The following is a 14,628-nucleotide window of genomic DNA, read 5'->3' as shown; positions in this document are numbered from 1 at the left end:
GGACTTCCCCCTCTCTGGGCCTCAGACCAGTCCTCCCTTGGGGATTCTTTCTTACCCCCACAGGAGGGCTGTGGGTGGTGGACTCCAGATATAGTCATCCTGCTGATGTCAACTACTTTTATTTTTTCTATTATTATTTTAAAAATCTATTTATTTGGTTGCACTGGGTTTTAAGTTGCAGCTCTCCAGCTCCTTGGTTGCAGCACATGGGCTCCTTAGTTGTGGCTCCAGGGCTCCTTAGTTGCGGCATGCATGTGGGATCTAGTTCCCTGGCCAGGGATCGAACCCAGGCCCCCTGCATTGGGAGCACGGAGTCCTAACCATTGCACCACCAGGGAAGTCCCTGATGTCAACTACTTTTAAATTTTAAAAGGGAGTCTGGGTAGGGACCAACCCTATTTATAGAGGGGAGAAGGACTCAATAATAGTATATTATTGAATAATATATTCAAGGTTGCAGCTAACCTGTATGGACGTTCTCCCCTGTGCCCAGCCCAGTGCTAAGTGCTTCAGGTGTCTTACTTCATTTTCCCCAAAACTGTATGATGTAGATACTGATATAATATACATTTCACAGATGCGAAAACTGAGGCTTGGAGGGTGGTATGCCTTGCCCAAGGTTCTGCAAGGAGCTGGTGGACAGTGTCAGAAATTATAAACACTCCAGAACCTGCCCCCTCCTCCCCATACCCCTGCTCTGAGAAGACCAATGTCAGGAAAATAATTTGTAGTATAGATCAGTGCTGTCCTATAGAAATATAATTCAAGATACTGGGAATTCCCTGGTGGTCCAGTGGTTAGGACTCCACTATTCCACTGCAGGGGACACGGGTTTGATCCCTGGTCAGCATGCCGCAGCTTGGCCAAGACAAAACAAGAAATATATTTCGAGATAGAAATGTAATTTTACACATTTTAGTAGCAACGTTAAAAACAAAAGGGGTGAAATTAATTTGAAGAATTTATAGAACCTAAAATGTCCACATTATCATTTCAACACTTAATATAAAACTACTAGTGAAATATTTTACCTTATTTATTCACACTAAGTCTTCAAATTCTGATGTATATTTTCCACTTACAGCTTACTTCACAGCCGCTGCATTTCAAAAGGCAATAATCACATGTGGCCAGTGGAGACTACATTAGACAGCACAAGTAGGTTCTAATCCCAGATCTGCCATTTTTGTCCCTCAGCCAAATCACTTAATCTTTCTGTGCCTCAGTTTCCTCGCTTGGATGGAAATGATATGAGCCCAGGTTACTGTGAGAATTAAGTGAAATAGTACCCACACACACATGCAATACTTGCTGGTACTAAATTGAGTGTGGACTCTGTGTTAGGTGTTCTAAGCACCTACTCATTTAGCCATCACAACTGTTATTTGAGCGTGGTAAATGCGGTTACTAATATCCCCCAATGCTGGACCTACAGTGAGATCCTGATAAAAATTCAGAATGCATCCCTCAAAGTCTCTTCTTAGCTTCAAAGCACTTTCCCCATTTTTGCTTATTTAATTCCAGCAAGAGTCCTTCTTTCCTTGCTTCTGTCCCACGTCAAGTAGGTTTTAAGCCTGTTCTGTGCCTGGTGCTGCAGGAGACACGGTGGGGTGCGGGGGGGAATGGTGAGGTGAACAAGACAGGCATAGTGTCTACCCTCTGGCAGGCAGCACCTAGCGCATGTGTCCCTGACACATGGTGGAAGGGCGGGAAGGCGGGGGGAAGGTCAGTGGAAGGTCTAGAGTGGTCATCCCAGACTTGGGGGGTCCTCGTTGGGGAGGACCAGGTTGGGCAATACTGGATACTGTCTTGGGGAAGGGGCAGAACCCCAACTTCTCCAAGACTCCTAATTCCTCTCTTTTCCGAGTCCCCACCACTAGAGGGGAAGCACCCCCTCCCCACCCTTTTGCCAAGATCCACCCCCTTCAGCAGTTTACTTCCACTTCCCAGGTCCAGAGCCAATTTGGTCAGAGTTTGGGAAAGCCCCACCTCTCCTGCCTCCTTCCTGCAGCCTAGGGGCAGGGAGCTGGTGTGTTACTTGGAGTCATGTGACTCTGCCTTCCTAAGAAGGCTCTAGTCTCAGGGGTCCTGGCCACCTCCCTTAGACCTTATCTTCCCCACCATCTGTCCCATTTTGTCCCTCCCCAACGGAACCCCCTGCCCTCTCATCTTTAGCCGTTTAATTGCAAAAGCAGGCCGTTTGTGGGAGACCACAAGACTGTGACCCCTTTCATTTACCGGCTGAGGAGGGGATGAGGGGTAAAGGACAGGCTGCAATAAGGTGAACAACCGTAGGAGACCCAGCCTATAGTCGCAACTTCGAGCCGTTCAGGGCTTCCTTCCCTCTGTCCCAGACATCCCTAAAAGCTTTGAAAGCATTTCTGCCGGCCAGCAGCTGGCCGGGGTCGCTCCTCTTGGCCTTTCACGAGCTCCTGTGCCTTCAAAGAGGCTAAATGCCTTGCCCCAGCTCACACAGCAGCAGTCTGACAGGCTGCCAGGGAACTAGGGGCCGTACGGAGGAGAGAGCCGGCACTCCCCCCGCAGGCCTGCACGGCTCAGGCGCTGGGGTGAAGTGAAGCCCTAGGGCTCGATGCCCTCTGCCCCATCCTGGCGGGGCGGGGGGCGGGGGTTAAGAGAGAGAGAGAGAGATGGAGAGAGAGAGGGTCGGAGTGGTGGGGTTCCCCAAATTCAGGGTAGACAAGGTTAGGAAAACCTTGCCTACCCATCCCTGTAGAGGGGATAAGTGGAGTCGATGCTGGAGCAGGGCCCTAGCTCTAAGCAGCTGCACCTGCTCTCGCGCGGATTCTTTAAACGCCTAGACCTCTAGCGCTGCTAGCGGGCGAGGGCGGGGTTGGGCCGAGGTCTGGTCACATGACCTGGCCTGAGGGGCTCGAGGCCCCCACTACACCGGTGGGCGTCCCCCACAACGCGTGGTCGACCTTCATTGGCCAGCGGTGCGGCCAATAGAAATCGGCCATCTGGGAACCCAGCGTTCCGAGGCACAGCCTAACTTGCTGAACCCACAAGGGTCCAATGGAAAGGCAGAGCTGTGGCCACAGACCAATGATAAAGTGGGAGAGGAGGGCCAAGAGGCCGGACCAGGTTGGTTTGAGAGGCGGCCGGTTATAAAATCGCACGGCCGGCGGCACCGTCCGTCCCTACTGCAGAGCTATTGCTGGTAGAGTGACTTAAAGGGCCCGCGCGCCGCCGCCCCCTCGGCCCGCCATGCTGCTACCCGTGCTGGTGCTGCTCGGCCTTCTTGGCCTGGGCGCCGCTGAACCCGCCGTTTACTTCAAGGAGCAGTTTCTGGACGGAGGTAACGGCTAGTCCCGCCTTGAGGCCGTCCTAACGACGCGGCTGGCCCCCCAGCCCATATCTGCGTGTCGCCTGTAATTACTGCTCAGAGGACCAACACAGTGGCCTTCAGGGGCTAGAGCCGCAGGCGATCTTTCCTTCTGCGTCCCTGGGGAGCGGGGAGGGCGCGGCGGTCTTCCGCGGCGGGAGTTAGGGTTCGCCCGAGGATCTTTTAAACCACCAGAGCTGTCAAGCTAGAGGTTGGGGTGGGGACAGTCGGGGGGAGGGGGAATCTCCTTCCTTGCCCCCAGCAGCTTGTAGCTCCTGGTAGATGTTTGGTGGGGGGTGCTCAGCACCGCTACTCTGACCTGCCCCTTTGGTCCCCTAGACGGATGGACCGAGCGCTGGATCGAATCCAAACACAAACCAGATTTTGGCAAATTCGTTCTCAGTTCCGGCAAGTTCTACGGTGACCAGGAGAAAGATAAAGGTAAGAGCCTAGGGGTGGGTGCTCCGATCCAGGAGGACTTCCTGGAGGAAGCCCTAGTCACCACACAGTTTGGGTATCCCTAGAAGTAGAAGAGGTGGAGAAAGGGAGAGTCGTCTGTATTTCCCATCTTAAGGGTCTCCCGGGTGTTGTTGCTGAGCCGTGATCTGACTACCCTTCCTTGCTAGGGCTGCAGACAAGCCAGGATGCCCGGTTTTATGCTCTGTCGGCCAGATTCGAGCCCTTCTCCAATAAGGGTCAAACACTGGTGGTACAGTTCACCGTGAAACACGAACAGAATATCGACTGTGGGGGCGGCTACGTGAAGCTATTTCCAGATGGTCTGGACCAGACAGACATGCATGGAGACTCTGAATACAACATCATGTTTGGTGAGCGGGCCCCACCCTGATGCTGACCTCTGATTAGTTAGAGGGAGTTTGAAACCCCATGAGTTCTTTATAGCCCATGAAAAGTGGTCTTAGGATCATAGAAAACACTTAAATGGTTAAACATTTCTTTGGAGGAGAAGCTGAGAAAATAGTTACAGTTAGTAGCAACTTTCTATATTGTTATCGTTGATTTAAGACTGCTAATTTGCACGGTTTTATAAGGTAGGCATTTACTAATTCTGCAAGTAAAGATACTGACTTCTAGAGCACTGATTTTTTTTTTCTTTAAATCCCTAATCACGGTCCCTTAGAGATATCTGAATTTTGTCTTTTCACCTTGACAGACCTGAGTTTAAGAACCAAGTTTTCTTTTTATAAATGGGTGGGGAGGGGTTCATAATGGTAGACAATCTCTAGTTCTGACTGGATCTGCTTCTCATCAAGGCCCGGACATCTGTGGTCCTGGCACCAAGAAGGTTCATGTCATCTTCAACTACAAGGGCAAGAACGTGCTGATCAACAAGGATATCCGTTGCAAGGTGTGCTCTGGGGGTGGTGACAAATGGCTGTAAGGGAAGGCTCAGAGGCCAGCCTGGTGGGCGGGGCACTGATCTCCCACTCTCTTCAGGACGATGAATTCACACACCTGTATACACTGATTGTGCGGCCTGATAATACCTATGAGGTAAAGATTGACAACAGCCAGGTGGAGTCAGGCTCCCTGGAGGACGATTGGGATTTCTTGCCTCCCAAGAAGATAAAGGATCCTGATGCTGCAAAGCCTGAAGACTGGGACGAGCGAGCCAAGGTTGATGACCCTACGGACTCCAAGCCTGAGGTTCGTTCTTGGGCAGGGGCTCCCCACCATGGAGGGTGTGGAGGACAACTGGGCCAACTCTGACCTCCTAATGTACCTGCAGGACTGGGACAAGCCTGAGCACATTCCTGACCCGGATGCTAAGAAGCCCGAGGACTGGGATGAAGAGATGGACGGAGAGTGGGAACCACCAGTGATTCAGAACCCAGAGTACAAGGTGAGCCTGGGGCTCTGAGCAGGGCGGTACACAGTGGGGAACGCACTGATCTCCACTCACCCACCAGTTCACTTCTTCTGCAGGGTGAGTGGAAGCCCCGACAGATTGACAACCCAGATTACAAGGGCATTTGGATCCACCCAGAGATCGACAACCCTGAGTATTCCCCTGATAGCAACATCTACGCCTATGAAAACTTTGCTGTACTGGGCTTGGATCTATGGCAGGTGAGACACGGAGGGAAGAGAAGGATCCCAGGACCTCAAGTGCACAGGGTCAACCCAGGAGGAAAGGGACAAAGGAGGTCTGACTCCAAAATGGTGCTTTTTCTTTTCTTAAAGAAATTCCTGGTTTGTCCTTATGGCATTCTTACAGCACCCACTCTGAAGTTGTACTTACTAACTTCTTGGTACTTTTTCAAGTACCTACGGGAACCAACTCATTTTATTGCCCCCAACAACCTAGAAGGTGGTTAGATAGTACCATTAGAAAATTAGGTTCACAGGGACTGAATTTTTGTCTGTTCTGTGCAGTGATGTACCTTCTGCACCTAGAATGGTGCCTGGCACGTAGTAGGTACTAGAGAAATATTTAAAGAAGGGAGTGAGACCCCTTTTTACAGATGAAGAAAATGAGGTGCAGAGAGCTGAAGTCACCAGCCTGAGGTCATGTAGGCAGGAAATGGCAGAGCTGGTGTTGGAACCCAGGCAGCCTGTGTTTCTTTGTGTTTTTTGTTTTTTGTTTTTTGTTTTTGCGGTATGCGGGCCCCTCACCGCTGTGGCCTCTTCTATCGCGGAGCACAGGCTCTGGACGTGCAGGCTCAGCGGCCATGGCTCACGGGCCCAGCTGCTCCGCGGCATGTGGGATCTTCCCGGACCGGGGCACGAACCCGCGTCCCCTGCATCGGCAAGCGGACTCTCAACCAATGCGCCACCAGGGAAGCCCAGGCAACCTGTTTTTTAACTGCAACACTGTAGTAGTTATGGGAATATGGGCGGGAGACCTTTTCGAGGCCAAGGCCAACAGGTATATCCCCTCTGACCACCCTTCCGACCACCCCTCTACTCCCTGGCCCCATTACAGGTCAAGTCTGGCACCATCTTTGACAACTTCCTCATCACCAACGACGAAGCATACGCTGAGGAGTTCGGCAACGAGACATGGGGTGTTACGAAGGTGGGACCAGGGTCCAGTCTTGGGCTTGGGGGTGGGCAGGGCTGCCAAGGGAGTCCGGGCCCTGAGGTGTGTGGTTTGCACACAGGCAGCAGAAAAACAAATGAAGGACAAGCAAGACGAAGAGCAGAGGCTAAAGGAGGAGGAGGAGGAGAAGAAGCGCAAGGAAGAGGAGGAGGCAGACAAGGAAGAGGAGGAGGACAAGGATGAGGATGAGGAGGATGAGGACGAGAAAGAGGAAGAGGACGAGGAAGACGCTGCCGCTGGCCAGGCCAAGGATGAGCTGTAGGGGCCACGCCGCCGCCGCCTCCAGGGCTGGACTGAGGCCTGAGTGCTCCTGCCGCAGAGCCGGCCGCGCCAAATAATGTCTCTGTGAGACTGGAGAACTTTCATTTTTTTCCAGGCGGGTTCCAATTTGGGGTGGATTTTGTTTTTGTTCTCCCCCTCCCTTTTTTTTTTTTTTTTAAGTTTTTTTTTTTTAACTGGTGTTTCGTCTCTGATCCTCCTTCACCCCTCACCCCTGGCCTTCATCTTTCTTGATTTGACATCTTTGCTTTCTGCTGTCCCCTTATCTCCCCAGATCCCTTAGCTCCCCTCCAACTTGGGGACTCAGGGTGGGGTGTGGCGTGGAGGAGAAGCCCCAGGCCCAAGATTCCATCTGCTCTCCTTCCTGGATCCCACAGGGGGGTGGTAGGAGAAGAGGGTGGCATCACCAGCCCCCCAGCACTGAGGAAGAATGGGGCTCCTAAGCCCTGAGCTCTGACCTCCCTCTCTCCTTTCTCCCCTGTCCCCAGGACTGGGCCAGTTCCGAGTGGGGCAGCGGGTTCTAGCTCGGCTCATACTGAGAATGTAAGAACTACAAATGAAATTTCTATTAAATTAAGTTTTGTGTCTTCCTCCTGTGTTTCCTTTTGGGGTAGGTGACTCTTAAGTGAGGCTCATTTTGCAGCCACTACAAGTGTTGGTTGAACGTCCCATAAGGTTACAGGGGCCCTTGTTTATCCGGAGAACCCCAAACAGGTGGGAAAGAGTAACTATTCTAAGTGCCATTACAAATACTCCACTTATTAACTCATTGAGTCGTTGCATCAAACTGGTGAGTTTTGGTTCTAGTACCAGTTGTGTTTGATGAGGAGACTGAGATTTAGTAGGAGGTGGGGTTTGAACCCACACCTTAGCCACCAACCGTTTTACACTGCGCCGCATATGTACGTCTTACCTATTAAGGAGCAAGACTACACAGAGCTATTGGACAGTTTTAAACACATTTTCTTAATATTAGCTAGTGTCAAAAGCTATTAATTCTCTTCATAGTCAAGGAGAAATAGGTTCAGAAATGGTATCTAGCTTGTCCAGTGGTCTTCAGTGGCCAAGTCAGGATTTGAACCTCTTGAAGGGAAGGAGGTGGCACCAAGTGCTGGTGTAAAAGTGGCAGAGGAGAGTGTGGGCCCCTAAGGTTGGCCTAGGCCCACCTCTGTTGGGGTCCTGAAGGCTGCCACTTAATGGCCAGTGGGTGGTTGGGAACTGATGTCCCTTGTTGCCAGAGGTTAAGAATCCCTCAGCCAAGTCTGGCCTATTCTTATGGAAGCTTCTTAGCTTAGGGCATGCAGTGAAGGGAGAAGCAGTAGGACCTGGTAACAGTTGGGTAATGAGTCAGGTGGCAGGCGACTGCCTGGTGTCCTACTTGGATGGGAATGTTGAGCAGTTTAGGAGGCAGGTAATGGTCAGTTCAGGATTGCGGGGGAGAGTCCACCCATTAACTGGAAGATGAGACCATCACCTCCATCCTGTCTGCCAAAGCACCCTCTTCAGCTTCGGCCAACCAGCTCTTCGATTCCTTGTTCCTTGGATAGGCCTCCTTTGAGCTTCCTGTGTCCTGTGGCCTAGCGCCACCCTTCTGGAAAGCCTCCAGGATTGGCATATCCAGGGAAAGTTTAAGGAGAGAATTTTGTATTCGGTGTAGGGAAGCCTTGAAAGTTACATCTTCCTTAAAAACTTTGGGGTCAGACTGGGGGTAGGTGGGTGAACAAAGTGATCAGGGAAGGAGCAGCAGAGACGTGGGGAGACCCAGGAGCTAGAACAGATTCATTCCAAAAATCCAGCTCTTCCCTCAGGAATGGATGGGACCACAAAATGGCCTCGTGTCCCCAGTTCCTTGGCCAAACGTGTTTACAGAGTTTTCGTTTAATTGTTGGTGACCTTTCAAGTATCCTTTAGTTCTTTCAGGGCTTGACAGGCATCCTGTCAGGGTAGCCAGACCAGAATAAAACTCATTTGGAACGAGCAAAAAAACACGAACATTTTATGGAAGAAATAAAAGTATAACAAGTACACGAAGAGTTCAACGTCAACAAATCAATGAAACTCGTAGGCTTGACACTGGGGACGTCGGAGCCATTTTGTGGCCGCATGACGTCACCGCTAACGGGCATGGCGTCACTCGCAGGAAGCCACGTGACAGTTGAGCGAGAAGCCCCCCCACCCCCGGAGCAGAGTTTAGTCTGCGCATGCCTGGCTCGAGGCCGCTCTCTTGTGCATGCTCACGAAGGCAAAGGGGGCGCGCTCAGGACACGTGCTGCGGTGGTCGGCGCGCGCACCGCCTGCCCCGGAAGCGGTCGGCTTACGGCGCGGCTGGGCGCTAAGATGGCGGCGGCGTGAGTTGCATGTTGTGTGAGGATCCCGGGGCCGCCGCGTCGCTCGGGCCCCACCATGGCCGTCACGATCACGCTCAAAACGCTGCAGCAGCAGACCTTCAAGATCCGCATGGAGCCTGATGAGACGGTGCGAGCCAGGCCGGAGCCCGGGAGCGGGAGCGACGGGTGCCGGGGATGGGGTGGGGGCGGGGAGGCCGGGATCCTGACAAGAGAGGCGGGGAAGACGGCGCGGCGCCGGGCAGTGCCCATTCTCCCAACGGGCCTGACTTTCCCAGATACCCTGATGGTCCCCGGCTCAGCCCCTGGTGGCTCGGGCGGAGCTCTTGGATCTCTCTCCAGGCGAGGCTCCACCCCCGGGGCGCCCGCCAGGCCCCGGGTCCAATGTCAGTGTCTTCGCGGGGCGCGGGAGCCGCGGGCTCGGATTCCCGGCCGGCCTGCTCTGGGATGAGTGCTCCGAGCTCCCAGCTTTGTAGGCTTCTCCTCGGGACATTGGTGGCCGAATCTGGGAGTAGTGACCAGGAGATGCCGGGTGATGACAGCAACGACGATAATAATAAACGGTCTTGAGTTTCAGTGGTCCGTGTTTGTTCTTCACCAGTCGCTGAGCGTTTTTATGTTATCTTACTAAATCTGCGAAGTAGGCTTGTCATTTGGGGACTCTGAGTCTCCCCACTTCACAGATGCGGGAACTTGGATTAAAGAACTTCGGTATAGTTGCATATGCACACAGCAAGTCATGGCAGAGCGGTTTCAATTCGGAATTGCCTCAAGTGAGAGCCCACGGTCTAAACATGATGCTGTCCTTTTAGCTGAAAAGAGATTTAGGACCTAACAAAAATATGTACTTGGCCCTTTTTGCACAATTTCCCCCACGAGGGAGACATTGAAGTTCACTTTTTGTAGAAAAGGAAACAGACTCAGATTTTTTGACCAGCCTAACTTTTTGATTTGGGGCAAGTTGGTTAATCTGTCTGTACTTCTGTTTTTCTCAAATATAAAATGAGGCTAATGGTAACTGTTTCACTCAGTTAATATGAGGCTTTAAACTTGTGACCCGTGTACGTTTACAATAGAGGTGTCAACTTAGGATTCTCTTAGTAAAGGTCACTCTCAGCAGCATGGAGTGAGGAATGGTCCTATCTCCCGTTTATTTTGATTTGCGTTTCATCATGTTTACATCACCTGAAATATGTGTTTTTTCTTCTCTCAAATAAATGTCTCTATGAGAACAGGGACTTGTATTGAGTTTTGTTCTCTGCTGTATCGTCAGTGTCTAAAACTGCACCTGGCACATATCAGGTGTTCAGCAAATATTCTATTTAATGGTGGAATGGTCTAGTATGCTTGATTATGAAGCTTAGCTTCTCAGCCATCAGGGCATGCAGCCTCCCCCCTGCCCCCAAACTAGAAGGGAAGAGAGAATCTCGGGGTTTGCAGTGACTGTCTACCCCTTCCTCCAGGTGAAGGTGCTGAAGGAGAAGATAGAAGCTGAGAAGGGTCGTGATGCTTTCCCTGTGGCTGGACAGAAACTCATCTATGCTGGCAAGATCCTGAGCGATGATGTCCCCATCAAGGACTATCACATCGATGAGAAGAACTTCGTGGTCGTCATGGTGACCAAGGTGGGTGATGTATGCTGGTTGGGAGGACGGGTGGATTAGCTGGGGAGCTGGCAAAGAGCATGTGTGCCCAAGAGAGATTAGCCATGAACAGGGTGGGGCTGAGATGTGGAAGGATGTTGGGGCTAGATAGAGTTACTGATGCCTGCTCCCTTTTTCTGGGTGTCACAGGCCAAAACTAGCCCAGGCACCTCAGTACCCCCAGAGGCTTCACCCACTGCTGCCCCGGAGTCTTCCACATCTTTCCCATCGGCCCCTGCCTCAGGCATGTCCAATCCCCCACCTACCGCCAGAGAGGACAAGAGCCCATCGGAGGAATCAGCCCCCACGACCTCCCCGGAGTCTGTGTCCGGGTAAGGCAGGGAGCAGCAGCCCCAGATTGGGCCCTGTCTTTCCGGCACATTTCAGCGCCCACGTTTGTGGTTCCACACACCTTGGGGGAGGGAAAGCCACCAGAAGCCAGGGTCCGATTTCTCTCTCTTGAATTTGCAGCTCTGTTCCCTCTTCAGGTAGCAGCGGGCGAGAGGAAGACGCGGCCTCCACGCTAGGTGGGTGGGTGGTCCCCAGAGCGAAAATGACTGGGTGCCCCAGTCATCAGCTGGGCCTTGTGGGGGTGTGGGAGGGCCTGGGAGCTGTCCTTCCCTCTCCTTGGTGACCCACCTTTTGCCACTCCCTCCACAGTGACTGGCTCTGAGTATGAGACGATGCTGACGGAGATCATGTCCATGGGCTACGAGCGGGAGCGGGTCGTGGCTGCCCTGAGGGCCAGCTATAACAATCCCCACCGGGCCGTGGAGTATCTACTCACGGTGAGGTGGGGCTGCTGCTGCCTGGGGAGTCCTCAAGGGAGCATGCAGGCTTCGGTGCCCTGATGGCTGGTCAAAATCTGCCCCCAAAAGCCTTTGGGTTATGGTTCTAGCCAGGAAAGACCTCCTGCAGGAGCCTGGACATGAGCGATGGGGTGGACCTGTGGAGGGCAGAGCAGAGGCTTCACGTGTCTCCCGCCAGGGCTGAGTATGCAGGAAGGAGGCAGTGGGCAGTCTGTGCTTTGAACTAAATAGGACCCCTGACAGGGAATTCCTGGGAGCCCCGAGCCGGAACACGGTTCTGTCCAGGAGAGCCAAGTACCCGAGCAGCCAGCCACAGAAGCAGGTGAGTGGATTGGGAGGTGTGCATGTGGGGTGTCTGCTGTCAAGGCACCTGACTCATCCCAACCCCCCATACTTCAGGGAGCCCAGGGTGGTATCTGACCGCACCCTTTCCTCCTGGCAGCAGGAGAGAACCCCTTGGAATTCCTGCGGGATCAGCCCCAGTTCCAGAACATGCGGCAGGTGATTCAGCAGAATCCGGCGCTGCTGCCAGCCCTGCTTCAGCAGCTGGGCCAGGAGAACCCCCAGCTTTTACAGGTACAGGCCTGGGGACAGAGGGAGTCAGTGCAGGTACCATCTCCCTTCTCCTGTGGGTACCACAGCCCCAGAGAGTGAGCCTGGCCCAGCGTGGTATGTAGGCATCTCTATGCTTGGAAAGCAGGACTAACGACAGCCTTCTGCTGTTCCGTGCGACCTAATGACCTACGTGGTTTCACGTAATGCTCTCAACCACTCTGTAAGGTGTGGGTGCTACTGTCATCTCCACTCCGTGGAGGAAGATGTCAGAGGCTTGGAGCAGCCTGGCAACTGGTGGAGTGTGTGTCTGCCTCCAGTCTCTGGATCCTGTGCTCTGGCTCCACTCCGCGTTTAGCTGTTGCTTTCTGAATGTCCATAGGGTTGTATGGCAGCACCCAGGACTGCTGTGCCCTAGTTGGTTTTGGGACCACCGTGCTCAGCAAGGCTCCATCCTGTCCTTGAAGGTTCCTGGGCGGAGGGGCAGTGGCCCCTGGGTGTGACAGGGTCTCCTGGGTCCTCTGTGAAAACCTGCCTCTCTTGGTTCAGGCGTCTGCTGCTTCTACCGCCGACTTTTCAGTCTCCTGTGCTGACTCCGCTCACCTCCAGATGTTGGAGGGCCAGGGCTGCGCATCTCCATTTATTTGCAATCAATCCTGGGGCTTTCAGTCTGTGGCGACCCTTAAATCCATATGACCAGTCTGGACCCTCTGGATGCCATGCTCTCCCGTGACTGACTTGATACCTCCATGAAAATGCTTTTTAGATATCCAAGACCAGAACAGATCCTCCCAGCCCTCCGTAACCCCGCAAGGACCTGGGGTTGCTTGAGCCCCAGGCACTGGGGGCCTGCTGGGGTTGTCTCTCACCTGTCCTCTTTGCTCTACTTCCAGAACATCTCACTCAGCCCAGCCCTGCACTCCACCTCTGTGGCTGCCACCTCATCTTCTCCCAGGTCCCCTGGCAGCCACCACCCAGTTCTCTGCATCTGCTCAGCCCCCACGGTCCATTCTCCACTAGGAGCCAGATTCCTGAAAAAGCACTTTTTCCTTTGATGTGTAAATTTTCAGATGTACATAAAAATAGAGAGGCGCATATTAGAACCCCCAGATACGCAACACCCAGATGAGTTAATCTTTTTAAAAGGTACACAGATGTCTTTCCCTGTTTAATCCTCACCACTGTGGTGTCCCATCACACTAGAAGAAAGCATACCTGGTCCCTGCCTCTCTGATCTGATCTTCTGCTTCCTCCTTCCCTTCCTTGTTTACTGTTTTGCCACATGGATCTTTTGCTTTTGGAATTTTCCAAATGGACCCCATCCCTGGGCCTTTGCACTTGATTTTTGCTCTACGTGGAGGGAAACTTCCTTCCCCATCCAGTAGTTCACAGGGCCCTCGCTCCTGGCCTAAAGTGTCTTTCCCAGCCCAAGATCTACCCTAATGTATGTTACGCCCAGTATTTACATTGTAAGTTGCTGTCAACTTGCTTGTTTACGGCCTGCCTCGCCACCCTGGAACATCAGCTCCTTCTAGGACAGGGCCCATGACCACCGTGTGGCTGTATGGCCAGAATAGACACCCTCTAAATATTTGCTGAGTGAATGAAAGAAAAAGCAAGCGCTGTGACAGGGACCTGGGGAAGCGGGGGACAAGGGCTGTGGGTCACCACCACTTTCTCCGTCTCCCACAGCAAATCAGCCGGCACCAGGAGCAATTCATCCAGATGTTGAACGAGCCCCCTGGGGAGCTGGCAGACATCTCGGACGTGGAGGGTGAGGTGGGCGCGATAGGCGAGGAGGCCCCACAGATGAACTACATCCAGGTGACACCACAGGAAAAAGAGGCTATAGAGAGGGTAAGAGATCTGGCTGAGAGGGGTGACCTCATGGGTGGGCAGGGCCCCTACCTCTTGCTCATACCTGCCCATCTTCCCGCAGTTGAAGGCCCTGGGCTTCCCAGAGAGCCTGGTGATCCAGGCCTACTTCGCTTGTGAAAAAAACGAGAACTTGGCTGCCAACTTCCTCCTGAGTCAGAACTTTGATGACGAGTGATGCCGGGAGGCCAGGCCGCCCACCGCTCCCTCCTCCCCACCCCCAACTCCACAAAAGTTTTATAAAAGAAAAAAATATATATATATTCATGTTTATTTAAGAAGTGGAAAAAAAATCAAAAACTAATAAAAACCAAAACACTCCACCCCAACTTCCCACTCTCCTAAAGTGGCCCCGCGTTCCCATCTTGGCCTGAGAAGACCTGGGCCAGACAGCTGTCCTCCCATCCCCCACCCGAGCCCAGCCTGCTCCAAGGAGCTGGCAGGACTGGAGGTGACAGATGGGCCCCTCTTGGCCTCTGTCCCAGCTCCCTGCAGCCAGATGGAGAGGCGGCTGTTTGCTTCCCCATCCCCCAAAGAGCCCCTGAGAGCTCCCCCGCCCTCCTGCAGGGCGAGGGGTAGCTGGAGCTCCAAACTTTGATTCTCCATTGGAGTGGCCCAAATCTTTCCATCTGGGGTGAGCACTCAGAGGCCCAAGACCCCTCCATGGTCTGGCCTTGGCCTTCATCCTGCATCCTTTTGCTGGGGAGGAGGAGGTCTG

The 14,628-nt window shown here is 53.0% G+C and overlaps 2 protein-coding genes across 3 annotated transcripts; both read left to right on the top strand.

Moving 5' to 3' along the window:
* Positions 1 to 3,148: 3,148 nt before the first annotated feature.
* On the top strand, positions 3,149 to 7,276 carry CALR (calreticulin). Its single transcript, XM_060007899.1, has 9 exons — positions 3,149 to 3,316; positions 3,683 to 3,784; positions 3,970 to 4,173; positions 4,618 to 4,712; positions 4,802 to 5,011; positions 5,094 to 5,207; positions 5,291 to 5,434; positions 6,291 to 6,383; positions 6,469 to 7,276. The coding sequence occupies exons 1-9, from the start codon at positions 3,226 to 3,228 to the stop codon at positions 6,667 to 6,669; spliced, it is 1,254 nt and encodes a 417-aa protein (XP_059863882.1). The 5' UTR covers positions 3,149 to 3,225; the 3' UTR covers positions 6,670 to 7,276.
* A 1,660-nt stretch (positions 7,277 to 8,936) lies between these two features.
* Positions 8,937 to 14,233, top strand: RAD23A (RAD23 homolog A, nucleotide excision repair protein). 2 transcript variants are annotated; one of them, XM_060007904.1, is made up of 9 exons: positions 8,937 to 9,161; positions 10,495 to 10,656; positions 10,825 to 11,006; positions 11,146 to 11,201; positions 11,335 to 11,462; positions 11,727 to 11,805; positions 11,929 to 12,059; positions 13,728 to 13,892; positions 13,975 to 14,233. In XM_060007904.1, the coding sequence occupies exons 1-9, from the start codon at positions 9,090 to 9,092 to the stop codon at positions 14,086 to 14,088; spliced, it is 1,089 nt and encodes a 362-aa protein (XP_059863887.1). In that variant the 5' UTR covers positions 8,937 to 9,089; the 3' UTR covers positions 14,089 to 14,233. The 2 variants fall into 2 exon arrangements, with proteins under 2 accessions (XP_059863887.1, XP_059863886.1); XM_060007903.1 differs by having other exon boundaries at positions 11,926 to 12,059.
* Positions 14,234 to 14,628: the final 395 nt, after the last annotated feature.

This window comes from Delphinus delphis, chromosome 3, assembly GCF_949987515.2.
Source record: "Delphinus delphis chromosome 3, mDelDel1.2, whole genome shotgun sequence".
NCBI classification, from domain to species: domain Eukaryota; kingdom Metazoa; phylum Chordata; class Mammalia; order Artiodactyla; family Delphinidae; genus Delphinus; species Delphinus delphis.
This window is presented reverse-complemented; position numbering and strand designations above follow the sequence as displayed.